At 36.9% G+C, this 17763-nt stretch overlaps 2 protein-coding genes across 2 annotated transcripts in view; both read right to left on the reverse strand.

The window, feature by feature from the left end:
• The window catches only part of LOC129576334 (xaa-Pro dipeptidase), a 43080-nt gene that overhangs the window by 19994 nt on the left and 5323 nt on the right, over window positions 1-17763 (reverse strand). The window lies entirely within an intron of this gene.
• On the reverse strand, window positions 8155-9011 carry LOC129576340 (proto-oncogene FRAT1-like). Its single transcript, XM_055461289.1, has one exon. It carries the CDS (start codon window positions 8704-8706, stop codon window positions 8290-8292), a length of 417 nt encoding a protein of 138 aa, XP_055317264.1. The 5' UTR covers window positions 8707-9011; the 3' UTR covers window positions 8155-8289.

Raw genomic sequence — 17763 nt, forward strand, 5'->3', positions numbered from 1 at the left:
AGAGAGAGAGAGAGAGAGAGAGAGAGAGAGAGAGAGAGAGAGAGAGAAAAAACAGTACACATCAAATCACATCAACTGACTAGTGAACTGGAGCCAAAATGCAATGGTTTTGATTTTGCAATCCGTTTATCTCTCATTTCGTACACCGTGCCATTAAAGCTTTCATTTCGAAACTAATACTGATGCATTGCAAATATAGTTATGTTTGGTGGCATTGAAAAGTGTCCCTTTTCGCTCTCGCCTATACTTGATATTATTTATCGTTCATCCATCAACAATTCACATGCATTCAACAAAATGATGAAGACAACCCAATTTGTAGATAATGTGATTTTCAAATGCAAAACCGAGTTCTATATGTATATGATTATGTTGTTGGAATGGGAGCATGATTCTGAGAAAAAAAATCCCCTGACTAAAGAAAGTAACAGCAAAAAAGTCGAATAACTAGCTAAACTAAACTAACATTTTGGTTGAATGTACCGAAAGGAGTACGGAACTTGGAAGAGAAAAGATTTTCAATTCGTATCTAGAGCAATGCTGTTTTGTTGTTGTATGTCGAGCACCTATCAAAAGAAGCCTCTTTCCGTAAGCAATCTACCATACAAATAAACGTTAAAATCAGGGCAACGTGTAAAAAAGGCGCCGAACGTCATCGTCATATTTTCATCACATCATAGTGCATATACACGCGTGCCTTTTGGCGTTGCAATTAAAATGACCGTCGATTGCACCATATATCGTTAGCGGTTGCACACACATATACACATTCAAAAATCGTTGCACCGAATTTTTAGTTAGTACCTACAATTCGGCCGGAGCAACGGAAAACACACAAATAAACCTAACAAAAAACACACACATCGTATATCTAATTCCTGCTTAGTCCATTTCACTTATATGTGATCAGCATTGTTCTACACGCGCATCTTAATCTATAAAATAATCTACTGAAAGTCTCAGCATGTGTGTGTGTGTGTGTGTGTATGTGTTCAGTGAGTTTGGCTGGTGCTTCTTCGGTTATTTTCAAGTCTTCATTTTATGATAATAGGTTTCTATCTCTCACTTTCTCACTCACTCGCACTCTCTCTCTCTCTCTCTCATACTGAACTGAAAGGCGCTAGGAAAATCCAACTTGTAAACAAATGTGTTTGGATTCTTTTGGTATGTGAGTGTGTGTATATGTGTTTGTTTGTTTGTTTGTTTATATTTATTCACAGTGTTTCTTCTACTTTAAATAGAGAATGCGCTTACATTTTCACATTTCATCGGAAAAGTCAATTGTTTCATTTGCTTTATTCTGTTTAACTAATTTCTCGAAAGCAAAAGGCATACAATTTTTATTTGATTTTCGTTTTCTCTTCATTTCTTGTCGTGATGGACGCTGTTTCTAAATCTGTATTTTTTTTTCTTCATTGTTTTCTCTACACTACATTATTACGCTTGCTTTGCTCCTTATTTTTCTTCTTTTTCTTTTTCCACCTTTTTTTTTTATCTAATCTTCAAAATTATAAGCTATATTTATATAGATAAATATCTAGTGTTCTGTTTGTGTGTACTTCCACTCCTTATTCTCTAGCTAAATAAAGCCGAATTATTGATAGAGTAGACGAGTGAGTGAGTGAGTAAGTGTGTTGTAGCTGTATGCGGTGTACGTGAGTTTGATGGTGGTCGGTGGATCGATAGGTGCGCTTGTAATCGAGAATATGATAACGAGGTACTATATTCATTCGTGTTTTGTTGTTGTTGTTGTTATTCAATGAACGTGTAGAGAGCAAAAAAAAAAGTGAAGAAAAAAAGTATCTGTGTACAGTACAGTACAGTACACCGAAAACGTTGAAACAAATGATTATTGATCGCATTGCGCTGGGGCATTTGAAAACACGTTTTCATGATTTATCAACTCGGTTAAGTCAGCTTTCTCGCATTTTTCTGTCGCCGACGACGACGTTGCCGTTGCCGTTGTCGCTATTTTAAAGTGGGATTGCGTCATGAGGCCATCGATCGTAACTGAATTCTCTCACATGTCAATCGCTTTGATAGAGCGCCTGACCGCTCACTCTCTATCTCTGTTCGCTAGTGCGGTTGTATGCTAGATGCAAAAACAACCAACAAATTACAAACTAGAAAATGCATTCGATTTGAATTGCCCATTCAGATTTCAGTCGGTCTTATGTCATTGTGTGAGTGCAACGCCGTCCACATTGTAAAAATAGACTCCCTTTTTTGTCTACCGACAAAAATACAACTTATTTTCCCTTCTTCTTCTTCTTCTTCTTTTTAGTACGGTGCGCGCGGTAGTTGTGGTGTGTTTTTTTCTTGAATGACATGCAACTTTGCATGAAATTGATTTCATCATAAATCGGGCGAGCAAAAATCCGAAAATAGCACATCCACGGGTACTTAATTACATGCTATTTCACAAAATTGTCACGAAAAGAGAGCGCGCACGCACACGCTCACTCGTTTGCGCATTCGGAACACTGATTTCTATTGCAATTTCATATAATTTTTTGTTTTGTTTGTTTTCATTTGCTTTTCTATTTCATTCGTTTCTTTCCCTCATTCATCAGCGCTACACACTATGTGTGTGTGTGTGTGTGTGTGTGTGTATGTTTGAACACTGGTTTTGTTGTTATTTTCGCTTTTTTTTTCAGCTAAATATTCACTTCTTGTTTTATTTATTTGTTCTAGTTCCCGTCATCACGTAATACCAGTTCTTTGCATCCTCTACGTATTTCATTCCTTTTTGTTAATAGTAGTTGCTCAATAGCTAATATATATACTTTATGAAACATACATACTTGTTATATTTAATATTGTATTACATTTGCTTACAACTAGAGGACATTAATACAATTTTTTGCTTCTTTTTCACTTTGTTTCTTCTGCATTTTGTGGGTTTTGCTTTGCTTTTTGAATAGAGCAGTTGGAGACGACGGCTTTTGCCGGAAACTGAACGAATTCTCAAACTCTTTTGATTACTATTGTTAAATTGATTTACTTGTTTTCTTTTTATTTTGTTGTTATTTCTGCTATGCGGCTGCAATGACGGCCAATTTGATTAAATCAATGGGTTTTGAATTGAACAAAATTAACATGTTTTTGCTGCTGCCAAGATTTGAATATTTATCTAAATTTTCATTCAAAATTATATTCTCTATGTGTTTTTGAATCGGTTTTTTTGGGGGGAGTTTTCTTCTACCACAACTGACATTCTTCATTTCATAAAACGGCAATTTTCGCCGACTTTTCATTTCAAATTGTATTTCTCATAACGATCTAGATGACGATTATTATCGATCGATTCATTTCAAAATTTGTATCTTCCATTAAGATTGGATTTAAAATCCATTTTGTCCATTTATCGTCATGTGCAACAACAATATTTCACACACACACACAACAACAACAGTTCATCGTCATCGGTGATGGTATTTTATTTGGTATTAGAATTGAAAAAAGATGTTCCTAGCTACAACATTAAATCTACTCTCGCATCAAAACACACTCAGAATTGATTGAAACATGAAATTCCTCTTTCATTATCATTTATATATATATCTAAGGAACCGAACGAATACAAAACATCGAAACAGAAATGTTTAAGAGAATATAAATATTCTAAAGCTTAGTGGTTGTTTCGTTTATTTGTGTCAGAGTTTATTGCATGATGTTGGCTTGGCGACAGTTTTGAGTCAGGTTTTTCAACGTTAATCGAATTGGAAAATATGCGGTTTAGTTTTGCCTCTTCTTCTTCTACTTTTTTTTCGGAAATGAATAATTCAATGAAATCTCTTTTGTTTGTGACCATATATATGTATAAATGTTACGGTGTCGTATCGATATCGAGCACGATTGTCAAGTGATCATTGTGATCTTTGCATTTGCATTGGGATTTCCAAAAAAAGTTTAAATCATATTTGCTAATTTAATCATCTATATTTGTGTCCATAGTCGAGTTATTCCTGTCTCTCCATTTTGATAGCAACTGAATGTGGTGTTGGAAAAAAGATGACACACTGTGTGTCACACACACACACACAAACACTCACGAAACCAGCATCAATTCAATTCACAAATCAAACAAATACAAATACAGTTTTGTGCGTGGCATAAAATGCTGGCCAACAATGTTATCATTTGTTATATGGTGTGGGGTCAGTTCGCGAGTGCGTGACAAACTATCCGTGTGCTACAAAAGTGGCACTTTGATGATAATCAAAAGATTAGATGATTTCGAATGAACAACGACAACGACAATGTTGCTTATATTCATACATTCGATATCAATCACGAGACCAGCACACCATACACAATGACATGCTCTCTATCGGCATTGATGGTTTTGATTTGAATAGGCACCGTTGTATGCCAAACTATTATCAAAACAATTTTCTATCTCTTTCTCTCCATCTCTCTCGCTGTGAGTGTCGTTTCTTTTGTACAACAATTATTGATTGACCGTCATTTTATATGGCGTTAATACAGTACGTATCGTACGACTTTACTAATGGAGTGCACAGATGTGGCCGTCGTCTACGACGTCTTTTGTAGCCAGCAACAAAATGATGCTGTACGCACATATTTACATAAAATAAGAGAAACATTGTTGTTTTTTTTTTTCTTCTCCTCTTCGGTTCATGTCGATTTAAAAGAGACATTTAAAAACCAACGCTTTGATGAGATCATACACACACATACACACCGTATTTTGTTTGCTTAAAATCTTTAGTGCTTTTCATATTTACATTTTGCTTTATCTGTCCTCATTCACCATTCAAAGTTGCATGATGTTTTTGTGTGGTAAACACACGTTACATAGACCATTGGATGTTATGCGAAGAGAAAACGGTCGAAATGGACGAGCGACAAAAACAACACCGAAGAAACAAACACACATCGAAATTATTTTGAATGTGATTCAATTTAACGGAATTCGAGGTTAGTCCAAATGATTCATAATGCGATTGGAAGCGAGCGTATACGCGTGTTGTGCTGTATGCGTTGCCCCGTTACAGTTGCCGTTTTGTTATCTAAGCCAACGGGATACACATATCATTTTCGGTATCAAAGCGATTTTCCTTCTTCTTCTTCTTCAATGAAACAAAAAAAAAACCATTTAAATTCCTTCAAACAATCATGATGATTTAATTTACACGAACTCTAGCTATCACACTGTGTGCGCGCTCTCTTTGTATTTTTTTTCCATCGCATAGTTTCGGTTGTAGCCGAATAGCTGTGTATTATCGAATCACACTTCCACACGAAAATGGAATTCTCTCGCATTGGGAATGTGTGTGTGTGTGTGTGTGTGTGTGTGTTTAATATCATGGCGTTGTTATTGTTGTTTTCGTTATTCAATGTCGAATTTTCCCTAGACCTTGCGATCCAATCGCAATTGTCGTAATCGCACTATCGCATTCCATTTCGTGTGCAAATGAATCAATTTCTCTCTGGCTTTTCAAACTAAGCTTTTTTATAGTGAGACTAACCGAGCAAAAAATGCAATTCTTGCTGCTGCTATGTTTTTTGTTGCTTTGGATTTTTGGATGCTTTTCAAGCTAACAGCAGTTTTTCAATGAAATCCGTTCATCCATTCAATTTTCTATCGAATGTATTTTTCGAGTCGATTTTTCGAAAGAGATAAGCCATTCGTCTATTGGATGCATCTTCTCTGTGTTTTTTTTTTTTTTTTTGAGTCAAGAAAAGAAAACGTTTTAGTTTTGTTTGCTTACATTTGATGCCATCTAGAAATCTGCATTCTCTTTGGAATGGGTGTGTGTGTGTGTGTGATCTGCAAAAATAAGGCGGCCAAGCGAAATGTGTGTGTGTGTGTGTGTTTTTTTTTTTTCGTGTCCAAAACATTCGTGACTCATGATGTTGAACGGCGTTGATTCAACCGTTTTTTAAAATGCAAATCAGCAGCAAGTGAAGAGTGAGAAATAAGCGCCAATGGTAACAGAGAGAAAGAATGAAATGGAAAGAAAAGTAAAAAGGTGGTCAGCGTAGAGTGAAAGAGTTCATTGCCATTGGCGAAAGATAGAGAGCAATGCGGTAGTTTGTCAATGTTTTTCATTTGCTGTGAGTTCGTTGATGCTCGACTTTTTTATGTTAAATTTTTCGGTGAACATTTACAAGCGTATGACGTTCTTCGAATGGTTTTTTTTTTTTGTATCGCAATTCACTCGCAAATGTTCGTTTCAAATGAAGAAAGTTCTGGAATTACAGATATTAAGAGATACAGGCCAAAAAGCAAGAGAGGCCAAAAATCAATCAGTGGTAATTGTTGTTAAATCAAAAAAAAAAAATGTTACCAGTTTGGTTTTTTTTTTCTTCATTTATTGTGTTTTTGTTGTTGTTTTTTTTGTTTTTGGTAAAATTTCTTCATTTAGATTTCCTATTTGTTCAATTCAATGTGTTTACGTCATTGTAATTATTGTGTCACATAAATTCTATGAGATTTTACAATTTGTTAAAAATGTAGTTGTTTTCTTTTCTTCTTCTTCATTTTCGTATACCGTTAATTCCTAAATTGTGTTATCATTTTTTTTTTAACGTATTGTTTTGTTTTTTTCCTCTTTCTTTCTTTTCTTATGTGCAAAGTGCTATTATTTTGTTGTTTCATTTCAGCAGAACATGTGTCTCTTTCAAGTTACATATTGTTTCTTTCGGTTAAATAGGAATTAAAACGATGTTCAACATTGAAATTTGAGCCGCAAAAGTTGAACTAAAGCGCCAGTATTTTGCAGTTGGAAACACACCATTGCACGGGGGAGGCGATATCAAGAAGGATATCTAAAAAAAAAAAATAGTAGAGAGGGAAACCAGGTGGTGTGCAGGTATATAGTATTTCTATCGCCAAGTGCAATGGGCAGTCTGACCTGTTTCATTATTTTATTTTATTTTTGATTCTATTCAACTGCTGTGTCACACTTTCTACAAATTTGTCACGGTGTATGTGTGTGTGTGTGCTATTTAGTTATTCATTTTTTTTTTATCTAAGAAAACAACGAGGCAATCGCAGTTTGAATTATCTTTAAAACAAAATCTAAATGTGTGACTATGACTTCAATGACAGATACTGTTCATTTCTATATATATATCGACCGAATCGCCATTGTTTGTTGGATTTTTGTTTTATGTTTTTCTATCTTGCCAATCTCTTATCTAGGGTTTGTATTTGTTTAACATAATTTACAATTCATCGCAATAAGTGATAATTTTTTTCTTTCTTTAAATACACTCTTTTTTGTATGCTTTTTTGTCCACTAATTTGTGTACGTGGAAAATGGAACGCATTAAAGCGATTTTAAAAGGAACAAAAATAAAAATAATTAAAACAAGCAAGAAAAAAAATGTTGTTGTTAGAAAAAAAGATTCTCTACACAAATTATTTTGATTTTAAATGTAAAATGTGTGTGTGTGTTTGTGATTTTTTTTCAAATATGCCTGTTTTATTGTTGAGGATCTGTTTACGGATTCCAAATCACCATCATCTGTGCAGTCGATGAAATACTCTCCGGTTGATTTTTGTTGCTACTATACTGCTGTTCGGCGACATGAAATTTCGCTGAATTTTATTCGTGCCGGTTGAAATAATCGTCGGAATAAATCGTTGTACTTTACATCGATGCCGGGTTGTGAATCATTTTCACCTCTTAGGTGAAATAATGGTCAATTGTCTGGTACACGGCTACACCAATCGAATTCGTACACGATCAAAAAAAGAACCAGTCTTACGCCGCTCAAACACATCGAAGCGAACGTAATAAATCGAACCAGTATTCAGGTTACAGCGGACTATTCATCAACATCAACAACTTGAATGTTTTCCGTTGTTGTCATTGTAGTCGTTGTGTGTCGCTTGACATTGTCTATCTTGCACGGCGAACACTGAATAAAAATAGTTTTTGGTGTGTAAGCGTTCGCCTCGTTGAAACACATAAAAAAAAACTGCTTGAAACGGAGGCGAAGAAGCAAAAATCCATCGTGCTGGCATCTCCAATATTCAAATGTCTCTATACTCGAGCTCTCTGTTTTTGTCTCTTTCTCTCTCTCGCTCTCTCTCTCTCTCTCTCTCTCTCTCTCTCTCTCTCTCTCTCTCTCACTCTTGAGATGCTTGGTTCACAGGAACGATCGTTTTTAGATTTGAAATGTTGCAATTGATTTTCGGCGTGTTTTCTAGTTGTTTTTTCTTTCTTCTTTTGTTTTCTATTTGTTTTAGAAATGAATATAGAGAGAATAGTGTGGTGCGCTTGTATTGAATGTTCGCGCAATGGGTCCATTTTACAATTCCAATTGACACATTCGAATCATGGGCGATCGACTATCCTCATCACTTTCGTAGAAGTATCGTTGTTTCGGCGAGATATTGTTGATCTGCAATCGCCGTACCGCCTCTTTCACTAGATTATTACTTTTTAATAGGGCCTGCAGCAGCTCATACGGATCGTCTACATCGTTATTCTTTTTACTATTGTGTACGGTGCTATTACTATTTTGTTTGCCGGTTTTTGTGGTGGTATGATCGCAGGTGGTGGCTGTGGTTGGTTCACCGCTCCATGAACGGCACGGTATGTGATATGGCGATGGTCGTGAACTTCGATTCGTTCGCGATGGATTTGCTTTTAAACGTAAATTTTCTTTGATTTCATGTACTAATTCTTCCATGGCTAGCACGTCGTTCGCCTGTTTACTGGGCATTTTGATGCTAACACCGATGGTCGATGTGGTCGTCGTCGTCGCCGTAGTCGTCGTCTCGATTTCGATCACACTCGAAATGTCAACGCAGCTATTTAACGAAATAATTTTGTCGCTTGCTTGTACACACAAAAGTAAGCTGATGCTGCTGTTGCTGCTGCTGATGTCGTCGAGTTTGTCGATTGATTCGTATTTGTGGTTGAGGTTGCGAGAGAGCGCGTGATGCCTTTGATAAACGCGACTTGATGATGATGTGTGTGACGTTCCAATGAAGTGTGTATATTCAAACCGGAAACGCAACTTGTTTCTTTATTCGCTTTTATTTATGCTGGTTCTGTTCGACCGTTTCAAATATCACTCACTGATTTTATTCAATTTGATATTTTGTTGTTCTTCTTATTATTTTTTTCTTCTCTTTTCTTTACAATTTGATAACCACTATTTCCGTTAACTTATTTCTTTTTCTATGATTTTTTTTTTCTTTTGTTTTATTACTTTTAGTTGAATGCTTAAACTTCTTTTTTTTTTGTTACTAAACTGGTTGGCTTCTAAACTAAAATTAAATTGGAAAAAGAAATCGAATTGATATTCTATATCTCTCTCACGGAAAAAAAAAATTGATTTGTGTTTGTGTTAAACTCAATTAAATAATAATAATCTAACAGAACTAAATTCACAGTAGAAATATCACTTTTTTGGTACGGTGTATGTATTATCAACGACGATTAAGTAGAGTGTTGTTTGTCCGTTGCTCGGTACGTCCCTGTTGTTGTCTTGCAAGCGGCAATGCGTATTTATTAACGTAATACAGTTTTTTTTTTTCTTAAATTTTCCTCTGTTGTTGTTATTTGTTGCCTATGTATTGTGTTATTGTTGTTGTTTTGTTTATTTTCCAGCCGCTCTTTTTTTCCCTTCGCTGTCTCTTCTTTTCTCATTCACTATTCAATGGGCTGTTGTTGCTAGCGGCGTTGTTTGTGTATTAGTGTATTTGTTACGGTTGTCGTTGTCGTCGTCTACACAAAACTAAACACATACAGAAAACGTTAGCTCCGCTAAAAAACAAAAAATTCAATTGGTCAATTCTCTCCACTTGGATTTTCAGTTGAATTTCGGTGTGTTTTTGTTTTACTTGTTTGTATATTCAATAAAACCAACCCGAATGTCTGTTTCTTTTCACGTTTCTGTGTCCGTGTCTTTTTCTCTCTCTCTCTCTCTCTCTCTCTCTCTCGAACTTTCGATTGAACTTTGCGCACTCACGTCACTACGGTAAATTACTCGGGCTCACACGATACGCTCGTATTTTCAATACAACAAACCGGCAACTTCAATATTGATTTTCGATTTGAACACGGAACTATATGCAATGTTTTCAATGTATTATGTATGAAACGGTGAGGATGATCGGAGATTTTGTAATCGACGCGACGGGCAGGCGGTGTATATATTTGGTTTGCTATTGTTTTCTTTCTTTTCGGAGATTACACACCGTGTCGTCGGATTTGATTTCTTCTTTTTCTTTCTGTATTTTGTGTTTTAAATGCGATTTGGTGACACAGCAACAGTCACAAGGAAAGAATCAATCGTCACTGTTTACTTAGTTTCTTTTTTTCTCTCTCTCTCTCTCTCTCTCTCTCTTCTTATTAAATCGCTTCGTTTTAAATGCGTAAATATGCAGAGCAAGCAAACGGAATTGTAATTTGCCTTGCAGCCCGAATCGATAAGTCGGTCGGTTGGTAAACTTTCTTAGACGATGTGTGTGTCTGTGTTTGTAAAAATTATGTGATGAACGCGCGCGCGCACGCACGTATTTACCCGAGCTATATGCGTTGCTGCGTTTATTTTTATATTTCACAACGGATCTCTTCTTCGTCTCGTTACTCGCAATTGTTATTGATGTGTTATTGTTGTGAGTCTATCTTTAGTTTTCTACACTCTTTTTTCCACCTTTTCTTGTGGCGTGTTCAAGACAGCTTCCAGTTTTTTTTTTTCTTTTTCTATGTTTTCAATACACACTGAGAGAGCTGCTGATGAGACAATGAGAACTCCGTGCATATGTATATTCCACTCACAATATTTTCGAATAATGTTCAACGAACCTGCTTCCACTTAAAAAAAAAACCCAATATTTTATGTATATCAATGTGATGACGATCAACGTATTATGGCCGTTTTATGTTATTATGTATTGGGTTATAATTCAGTTCACAGTATATATACACTCGACTCGTCTTTTTATGTATTATTTCTCTCTCTCGTCTTTATCTCTCACACTCTGAGACTTTTCTCACGAAAGCACACTCTGCTGTGTACTGTATGTATATATACTCTATTTATGTCGTCCGAAGTACGAGCGAAGTGTTGCGTCTTGTTTCTTTTTCGATATTCGTGTTTTTCCTTTGTAAACGAAATGCCTGTCGCTCTCTTTCACACTCACATGCACACAATTTCCGTCCGAATAATCAATTTGGTGTGTTGTGTTGCTGTTGTTGTTGTTGTTTTTTCTCCTTACTGCTGCTACAACTTCTTCTTCTTTTACTGTTGTTGACTCTTTTTTTTTTTTTTGGTATCGCCGGACAATAATTTGTTCGTTCCTTTTTAATTGTCAATCGTTTAAATCGGTCCGTTTATTTTTATTACGCGCTGTTTCTGTTCTCCGTTCTCCAATTTTACTACTTTTGCAGAAATTGTTATTCAAAATATTATGGTATGTCGTCGATTCTTGTTGTTCGTGACACATATACACAGTGAGGCGTTTTATTTCTGTTATGTCTGTGTGTATGTTTGCGTCGTGTGTGTATGTATGTGTCTAAGTGTGTGTGTGTGTGTCTTGTAAGCAGAGCAGCAAAAATACACAACCTTCTGCTTCAACGGTTACTAGTCGACTGGGTGGAAATGCTCAAGCCATTTGTACTTTTTTTTCTCTCTCTCATCCGTTTCATTGAAAATCCGCACGCACGCACCGACACATGCACAACAACAACCGAATCGAACGAACGATGCTTGAGCGCGCGTAAACCAGTCAATAGCGCCACATCGTACCAGAAGAACAACATAAATAAAAAAAAAAAACCTATTGCCATATACACACCATCAATTTTCATTCATCTGTATTGGCTCAATAGTATCTGTGACAGGGACTGTTTCCGTCAGCGAAGCTCATTGATTTTGATCGAAACTTTGATTTGCTTGAACAAGCCAGACATATTCGATTTTTAAGAAGATTTTTTGCTAAATATTTTTGATTTTTTATTCTGAACTCCTATTTTTATTGCTCTAAAGAAAGAAAAACCAACTCACTGACGAGATTGAATTTGAATCTCTTTGCATGAAAAACTACTGTTGGACTTTATGAATGAAAATTCTGGTTTCATTTTTTAAAGGGCAACCAGAGTCTATCTAAATTTCCTTACAAAATGACAAATTTACGGAATTTTCTCAAACAAACACAAAATGTTCCATGTTTATACCACTAAGCCTGGATTTTGTTCATGTAAATAAGGGCGAGTCACTTTGAAAGCGTCGCATCGCGTATTAAACAAACCCTGATGCCTGTGTGTATTCCACTTCCTATGTGGAATCTATGTAGATTGCGCGCATTCGAGTCGTCGTCACAAACACAAGTGTGTTGTGTTTTGAGCGCGCATCGCAAAGACGGGCCATTCTTCGTGCACACAGAAACACGCATGCACACACACAGGCACAACCACTTGCAAAGATACGCGTTGTACGGGCTGCAAGTATGAGTGGGTTTGTAGTAATACAAAAAAAAAAGGAGGAAGATGATGAGATGTAGAGCAATGACTAACGATGTTTTTCTTGTTTTGATTTGGTGTGTTTTGTTATTGTCGCTGCTGGCAGGGCGCTGTTGCTGCTGTCGTCGTCGTCGTCGTTGTCGTCGTCGTCGTCGTTGTCGTCGTCGTCGTCGTCGTCGTCGTCGTTGTCGTCACTGCCGCTACTGCTGTTGCGTCCAATGGCGCACTGCGCATGTCTCCGTGTAGATTCGGCATAGTGTGGGCTACACGAGCCGAATGTGCTGTGTGTATTTTTAATACACATCGAATTAGACTCTGTTTGTTTTTTCTTTTCTTTTTTGCGCGCTACGTCAATATATGTAGACATATCTTGCATATACGATACCAATATTTCATTCGATAATTTCTTTCCTCGAATTGTTGTCACAAAAAAAAATTATTTTCGAGCATTTGATATTGCTCGACTTGTGTAACCATATTTCGTCGAAGATGAATTGCAAACAAAAATGAAGAAGAAGAAGAAGATGGTTTTCTGTTTCGTTTTGCGCTCGCGCTCAATTCATTTTCGGTACATTACGGAGTGTAGTGGTTTGGTTCTGGGTCGATTATGTTTATTTTTAAGCTCGTTCCTTAAGCGTAAATATCAAATGCTCATTTTTCATTCTTTTCTCTCTCCTCAACGCTGTCGTCTCTGTCATCGTCGTCGTCGTTGAATTTCAAGCTCGTAATAATTTCCGTTGATAATTTTTTTTATAGTCGGTATGTGCTCATGAATTTATTGTTTTCAAAATATTTCTTATCTATCTCGTGTTTATTGTTCATGGCGCATTTATTATATACGGCGCAAATACACGGTTTCCCCCTGCCTGACTGAGAGACTCAAATCAGATGCGTTTTTTCTTGATTTTTTTTTTCGTCTTTCATTTCTTCGTCTTTTTCATCTTCTTTTTCTTCTGTTGCTGTTTTTTTCTTCTATTCTTGTCGCTCACTGTATTTACACTCGATGTTTTGCTTCGCTTCATCTGAAGTCTCCCAGTGTTCGTTTGTGAGTTGATGTGTGTGTGTATGTGTTTGTGTGTGTTTATGCTTGTGTTCGGTGCGATGGTACGTTTTTCTGTTTGGATTTTTTATTGCTCGACCACGCTTTTTCTCTGTGTTTATGCTTGGTTTCGTTTCGTTTCGTTGTTTTGGTTTTTCGTTGTTGTTGTTTTTCTTCAGTTTTATTTTCGTGTTTTTTTTTTAGGTGTTACTATGCGAAAGAGGGATTGTGTGTTTTGTTTCGTGTGTTCTTCTTCGAGAGCCGATATGGTATGTAGCCATATAGTTGGCTGGTGCATGTCTATAGAGTGATCGTACATGTATCGATAGACTATCTTAGGCCTCAGTGTGTATCTTACATATATATGTGTGTGTGTTTTGTTCATTTGTGTCGAGCGGCCCCAGCATATTGCCTTGTTCTCAATAAATTACTTATTGTGTGTACTGTTCGCTTTTGATTTTTAATGGCACGGAATGTGTACGTACGTACATTTATACGCGTAAAATCATATCAGAGTCTTGGCATTTCTCTTCTACTGGAACTGTAAATACTTGAATGAACATTGAATCACTTTATCAGTTGTTTGGCTGTGCGGAGAGACTGTGGCGGCGGCGGCGGCAACTAGCGTGTGTGTTTGTATGTGATAATGAAGCAGCCATCGTTGAATTTAATATGAGTGATTTCGTGCAAACGCCACGATTCCAAATCATGAGTCATTTATTGGAGTTTCTTTGCAATATTTCTTCGTTTGGTTTTTCTTAAGAAAAAGCAACGTTCACCACATTGCGTTCACGCTCACCGTCTCTCTATCAATGCGGCTTCGGTTTTTGTTTATCGGGTTTGTTGAGAATTTTGCAAAGGCCAACAAAATGACGAAATAAACACACCAAAATTATTTGACTGCAGATCTTTCTCTGTAAACATACATTAAATTTGGCATTCATGCAAGTTGGAAAATTAGCGGGACTGCCGTACATAATACCGTAATGGTGAAGACAAAAAAAGAACAGAGGAGCGGAAGAGAGAGCGAGAGGGAGAGAGAGAGAGAGAGAGAGAGAGAGAGAGATAGAGAAACCGCGAGAGAAATGAGAGAAAGACCGAGAGAAAATTTGCCGTGTGCGCTTGCATCAAAACAATACAATGATCGCATCAAATACTGCAACCAGAGCCGCAGCCAGCACCTTTTAATCAACATGCCGATTGAATGTGAGAGAAAGAGAGATACGAACCACATATTGTACGAAATGGCAATTGAAGCAAAAGGCACAAATGTAATTACAAATTCTTCAATGGTATGAATCAGAGTTTGTTTTTATTGCGGCATATTTTGCTTTCTTTCTCGCTCGTTCATTCGCTCGCTCACTCGTTCTCCCGTGTTCGTTTCGGCCAATGCAGTTTGCAAACAGCGGTGCAAATGCATCGAAGATGGTGTGCTATGCCGAGTTTGTTCATGTATGACACTGTCTACGGGGTCGGTGTATTCATGCAATCGGAGAAATAAAAGCGCACTGACACGTCACAGATTGCATTGAATTCCAAACACTATTATATCGGCTCGATGCAGTACTATGTTTGGCTTCACAGCTTTCATTTCACATTTAGCAGCTTTATTCGCTGTTTGTTGTGGCTGGTGCTGCTGTTGCTGTTGCTGCACAGTTTCATTGACTTATCCGCTTTCCGTGGCTTATAGTTTTCGAACTGAGTGGAGCGCGGCTGACCGGATCATTGTCTACCACTTCAAAATAGATACTGAGTTCAGTACGTGGCAGAAAATGTATTAGAACTTTGCCGCCAGAGAGCAGATTTCGGGGCAAGCGAACAAAACCAACTCGTCCACCTATTTCATGTACATTTAACACGATGAAACAAGTTGATTGTACACATTTCATTTCTCTCTGCAAGAGCAAGAGCCGCCAAATGGCCATTCTCTATCTGTTCGTTTGCCAACACATTTGCGTCAAAACAAGAGGCGAGATGCAGGCAAAAAAGCATTGTTTTGGTCCGATTTGAAAATGTGTCACGATGAGTTAGCGAAATAGAGTGGTTTTTATGATATTTCTTCGCCATTTTGAAGTCATATAAATACAAACAACGAGTCAACGATCATCAACATGCTCATCAACGTGGAAACGTATACGTTGTTTTGTTGTTGTTGTTGTTGTTGTTATGTTTATTTTGTTTCGTTGAGTTTTTTTTTCTGCGGTTGCCGCTGTTACTGCTATTTTGTTTCTCATGTAATTCTCTGTTTGTCTTTTGTCATTCGGCATTTTAAAACATCCGAAATCGACAAACAAACAACAACAAATGATACTAAACGCTGTGGCGTTAACATTATTATAATTTTTTTTTGTCTGTGTGGTTCGCTAGTGAGGGCTTTTTTTATGACTCCTGTCATTATTGTTCATTTGCCAATTTTGTAGCACATTTCGGTCGCTATCACTCAATTCGCATGCACGGACATGTGATTTACATAATTAAAAGCGCACATTGATACGTGAACGTAGTAAAAGCTCACTACTATCACTACTCTGCCATTTATTATTCTTGCCTCAAATTATTATCTCGGTAGTAAGTCACTTATCGTTTTGTTGTTTATTAGTTCATTTTGTATTTTACCCTCTTCCTCTCGAACGAAGATTGAGTGAGCGTTGATTTCGATTCGTTCTCGTTCAATGTACTCACTATTATTTGTTGTTCTACAACACAAAAATTCGTTGCTCACCTTTTTTTTTCTCGTTCATATATTTATTCGATTGTTTTGTTTTGTTTTGTTCATTTCGTGTTAGTCATAAAGGTCAACGTTTTGTGGCTTGTTTTTCTCTTCTTCTTTTTTATCGCTTTCGTATCGTTATTCAAACGGACAAAATCCACATTTAGAAAAATGAAACAAGCGACAAGCCAACGCTGAATAAGAAATAAACAAATCAAAAGGAAATGTTTCTTTCTCCATGATTCACTCCACGTTACATGCAAAAGCGAGTGAGAGGAAGACAGACAGAGAGCGAGAGAGAGAGAGAGAGATCCACAAATGTCGTCGCCATGGAACAAATCAATCGTGATTCACATCAATTCGAGCATTTTCCCTATGAAAATCAAAAGTTTTGTCGTCACATACTCCAAATCGATTTGTAGCATATAGTACAAGCTACTTACTCTCGCTCTTTCTCGATTTGGTTTGCAAAGAACGCGTCGTCGCGAAAAACCAACGTCAAATGAAAATAATGTATATAGTATTTATGTACTATATGGTGTGTGAGAAAAACATCGATCTAATTATGTAATGCCACATTATTCTCGGAATGTCACATACGTGCACACAAATACTTTGGGTATTTATTTTGTTATGTAAATTAGGTTGGCTTATGGAAGCGCATTTATGACAACCGAGTGAAATGAAATGAGAAAACAATTAGTGTGCAAAATGCCATAGAGTACCCACCCAATATACATACACACGGCATATTCTTTGGTATTGTTGAAGCGGTTGTTTGGATACGCTCTGAGTGTATGTGAATGTCATTGAATGCTCCGTATTTATTATTAAATTTACAGTGATTTACTTTTTTTCAATACAGAGAGAGAGAGAGAGAGAACAACGTTACGTTGTTTACGCAATATATTTTGTGTTTAACCGAATGAAATTTGGGTTTATAGAATTTTAAACGAGATTGCCGGTCTGAACCGGTGAATCGAAACGGTGTTTCGATAAAAGCCAATTAAATCACACTCAAAATATATACATGCACGTGATAAGAAGATGAACGGTGGGCTGTTGTGGAAGGGAGTCAGAGGGACATAGAGAGAGAGAGAAAGAATGGATGATGATGAGTGAAACGGAATGTTTGACGTTGTTTGTGCTATGGAATTTTTTTTTTTCGTCCATAATTAGGTGCAATTTTGGTGTGGCGTGTTGCTATTGACATGATACAGTTAATATTTCTGTGCATCAACAGAACATTCTTGACGCTGGTAAAATGTATTTTGAATTCAGCCGTAAAGAAGGATTCACTCAAGTAAGAAAAATTGGAGGAAGCGTACACAGCCAAACGAAACGAAATGAAGAAAAAAGAAGAATGTAAGCAGAGCAACTGTACACACATGCACGCACACACCCAAGAGTCTGCTTGCTCAGTCGCCCATCACCAATGCTGCTGCTGCTTCAGCATCGGCTTCTTCTTCTTCTTCTTTTTCTCTTCGCTTCGTTTCATTTTCTATTCTCTCTCTCTTTCTCTCTCTCTCTCTCTCTCTCTCTCTCTCTCTCTCTCTCTC

The sequence above is a fragment of the Sitodiplosis mosellana genome, unplaced genomic scaffold (genome assembly GCF_009176505.1).
Source record: "Sitodiplosis mosellana isolate CC-2019 unplaced genomic scaffold, AAFC_SMos_1.0 Smas_scaffold_6181, whole genome shotgun sequence".
Lineage (NCBI taxonomy): Eukaryota > Metazoa > Arthropoda > Insecta > Diptera > Cecidomyiidae > Sitodiplosis > Sitodiplosis mosellana.

Coding starts and splice junctions, on each gene's coding strand:
- LOC129576340 (XM_055461289.1), bottom strand. CDS start 8,706: ATGCCCAGTAAACAGGCGAACGACGTGCTAGCCATGGAAGAATTAGTA.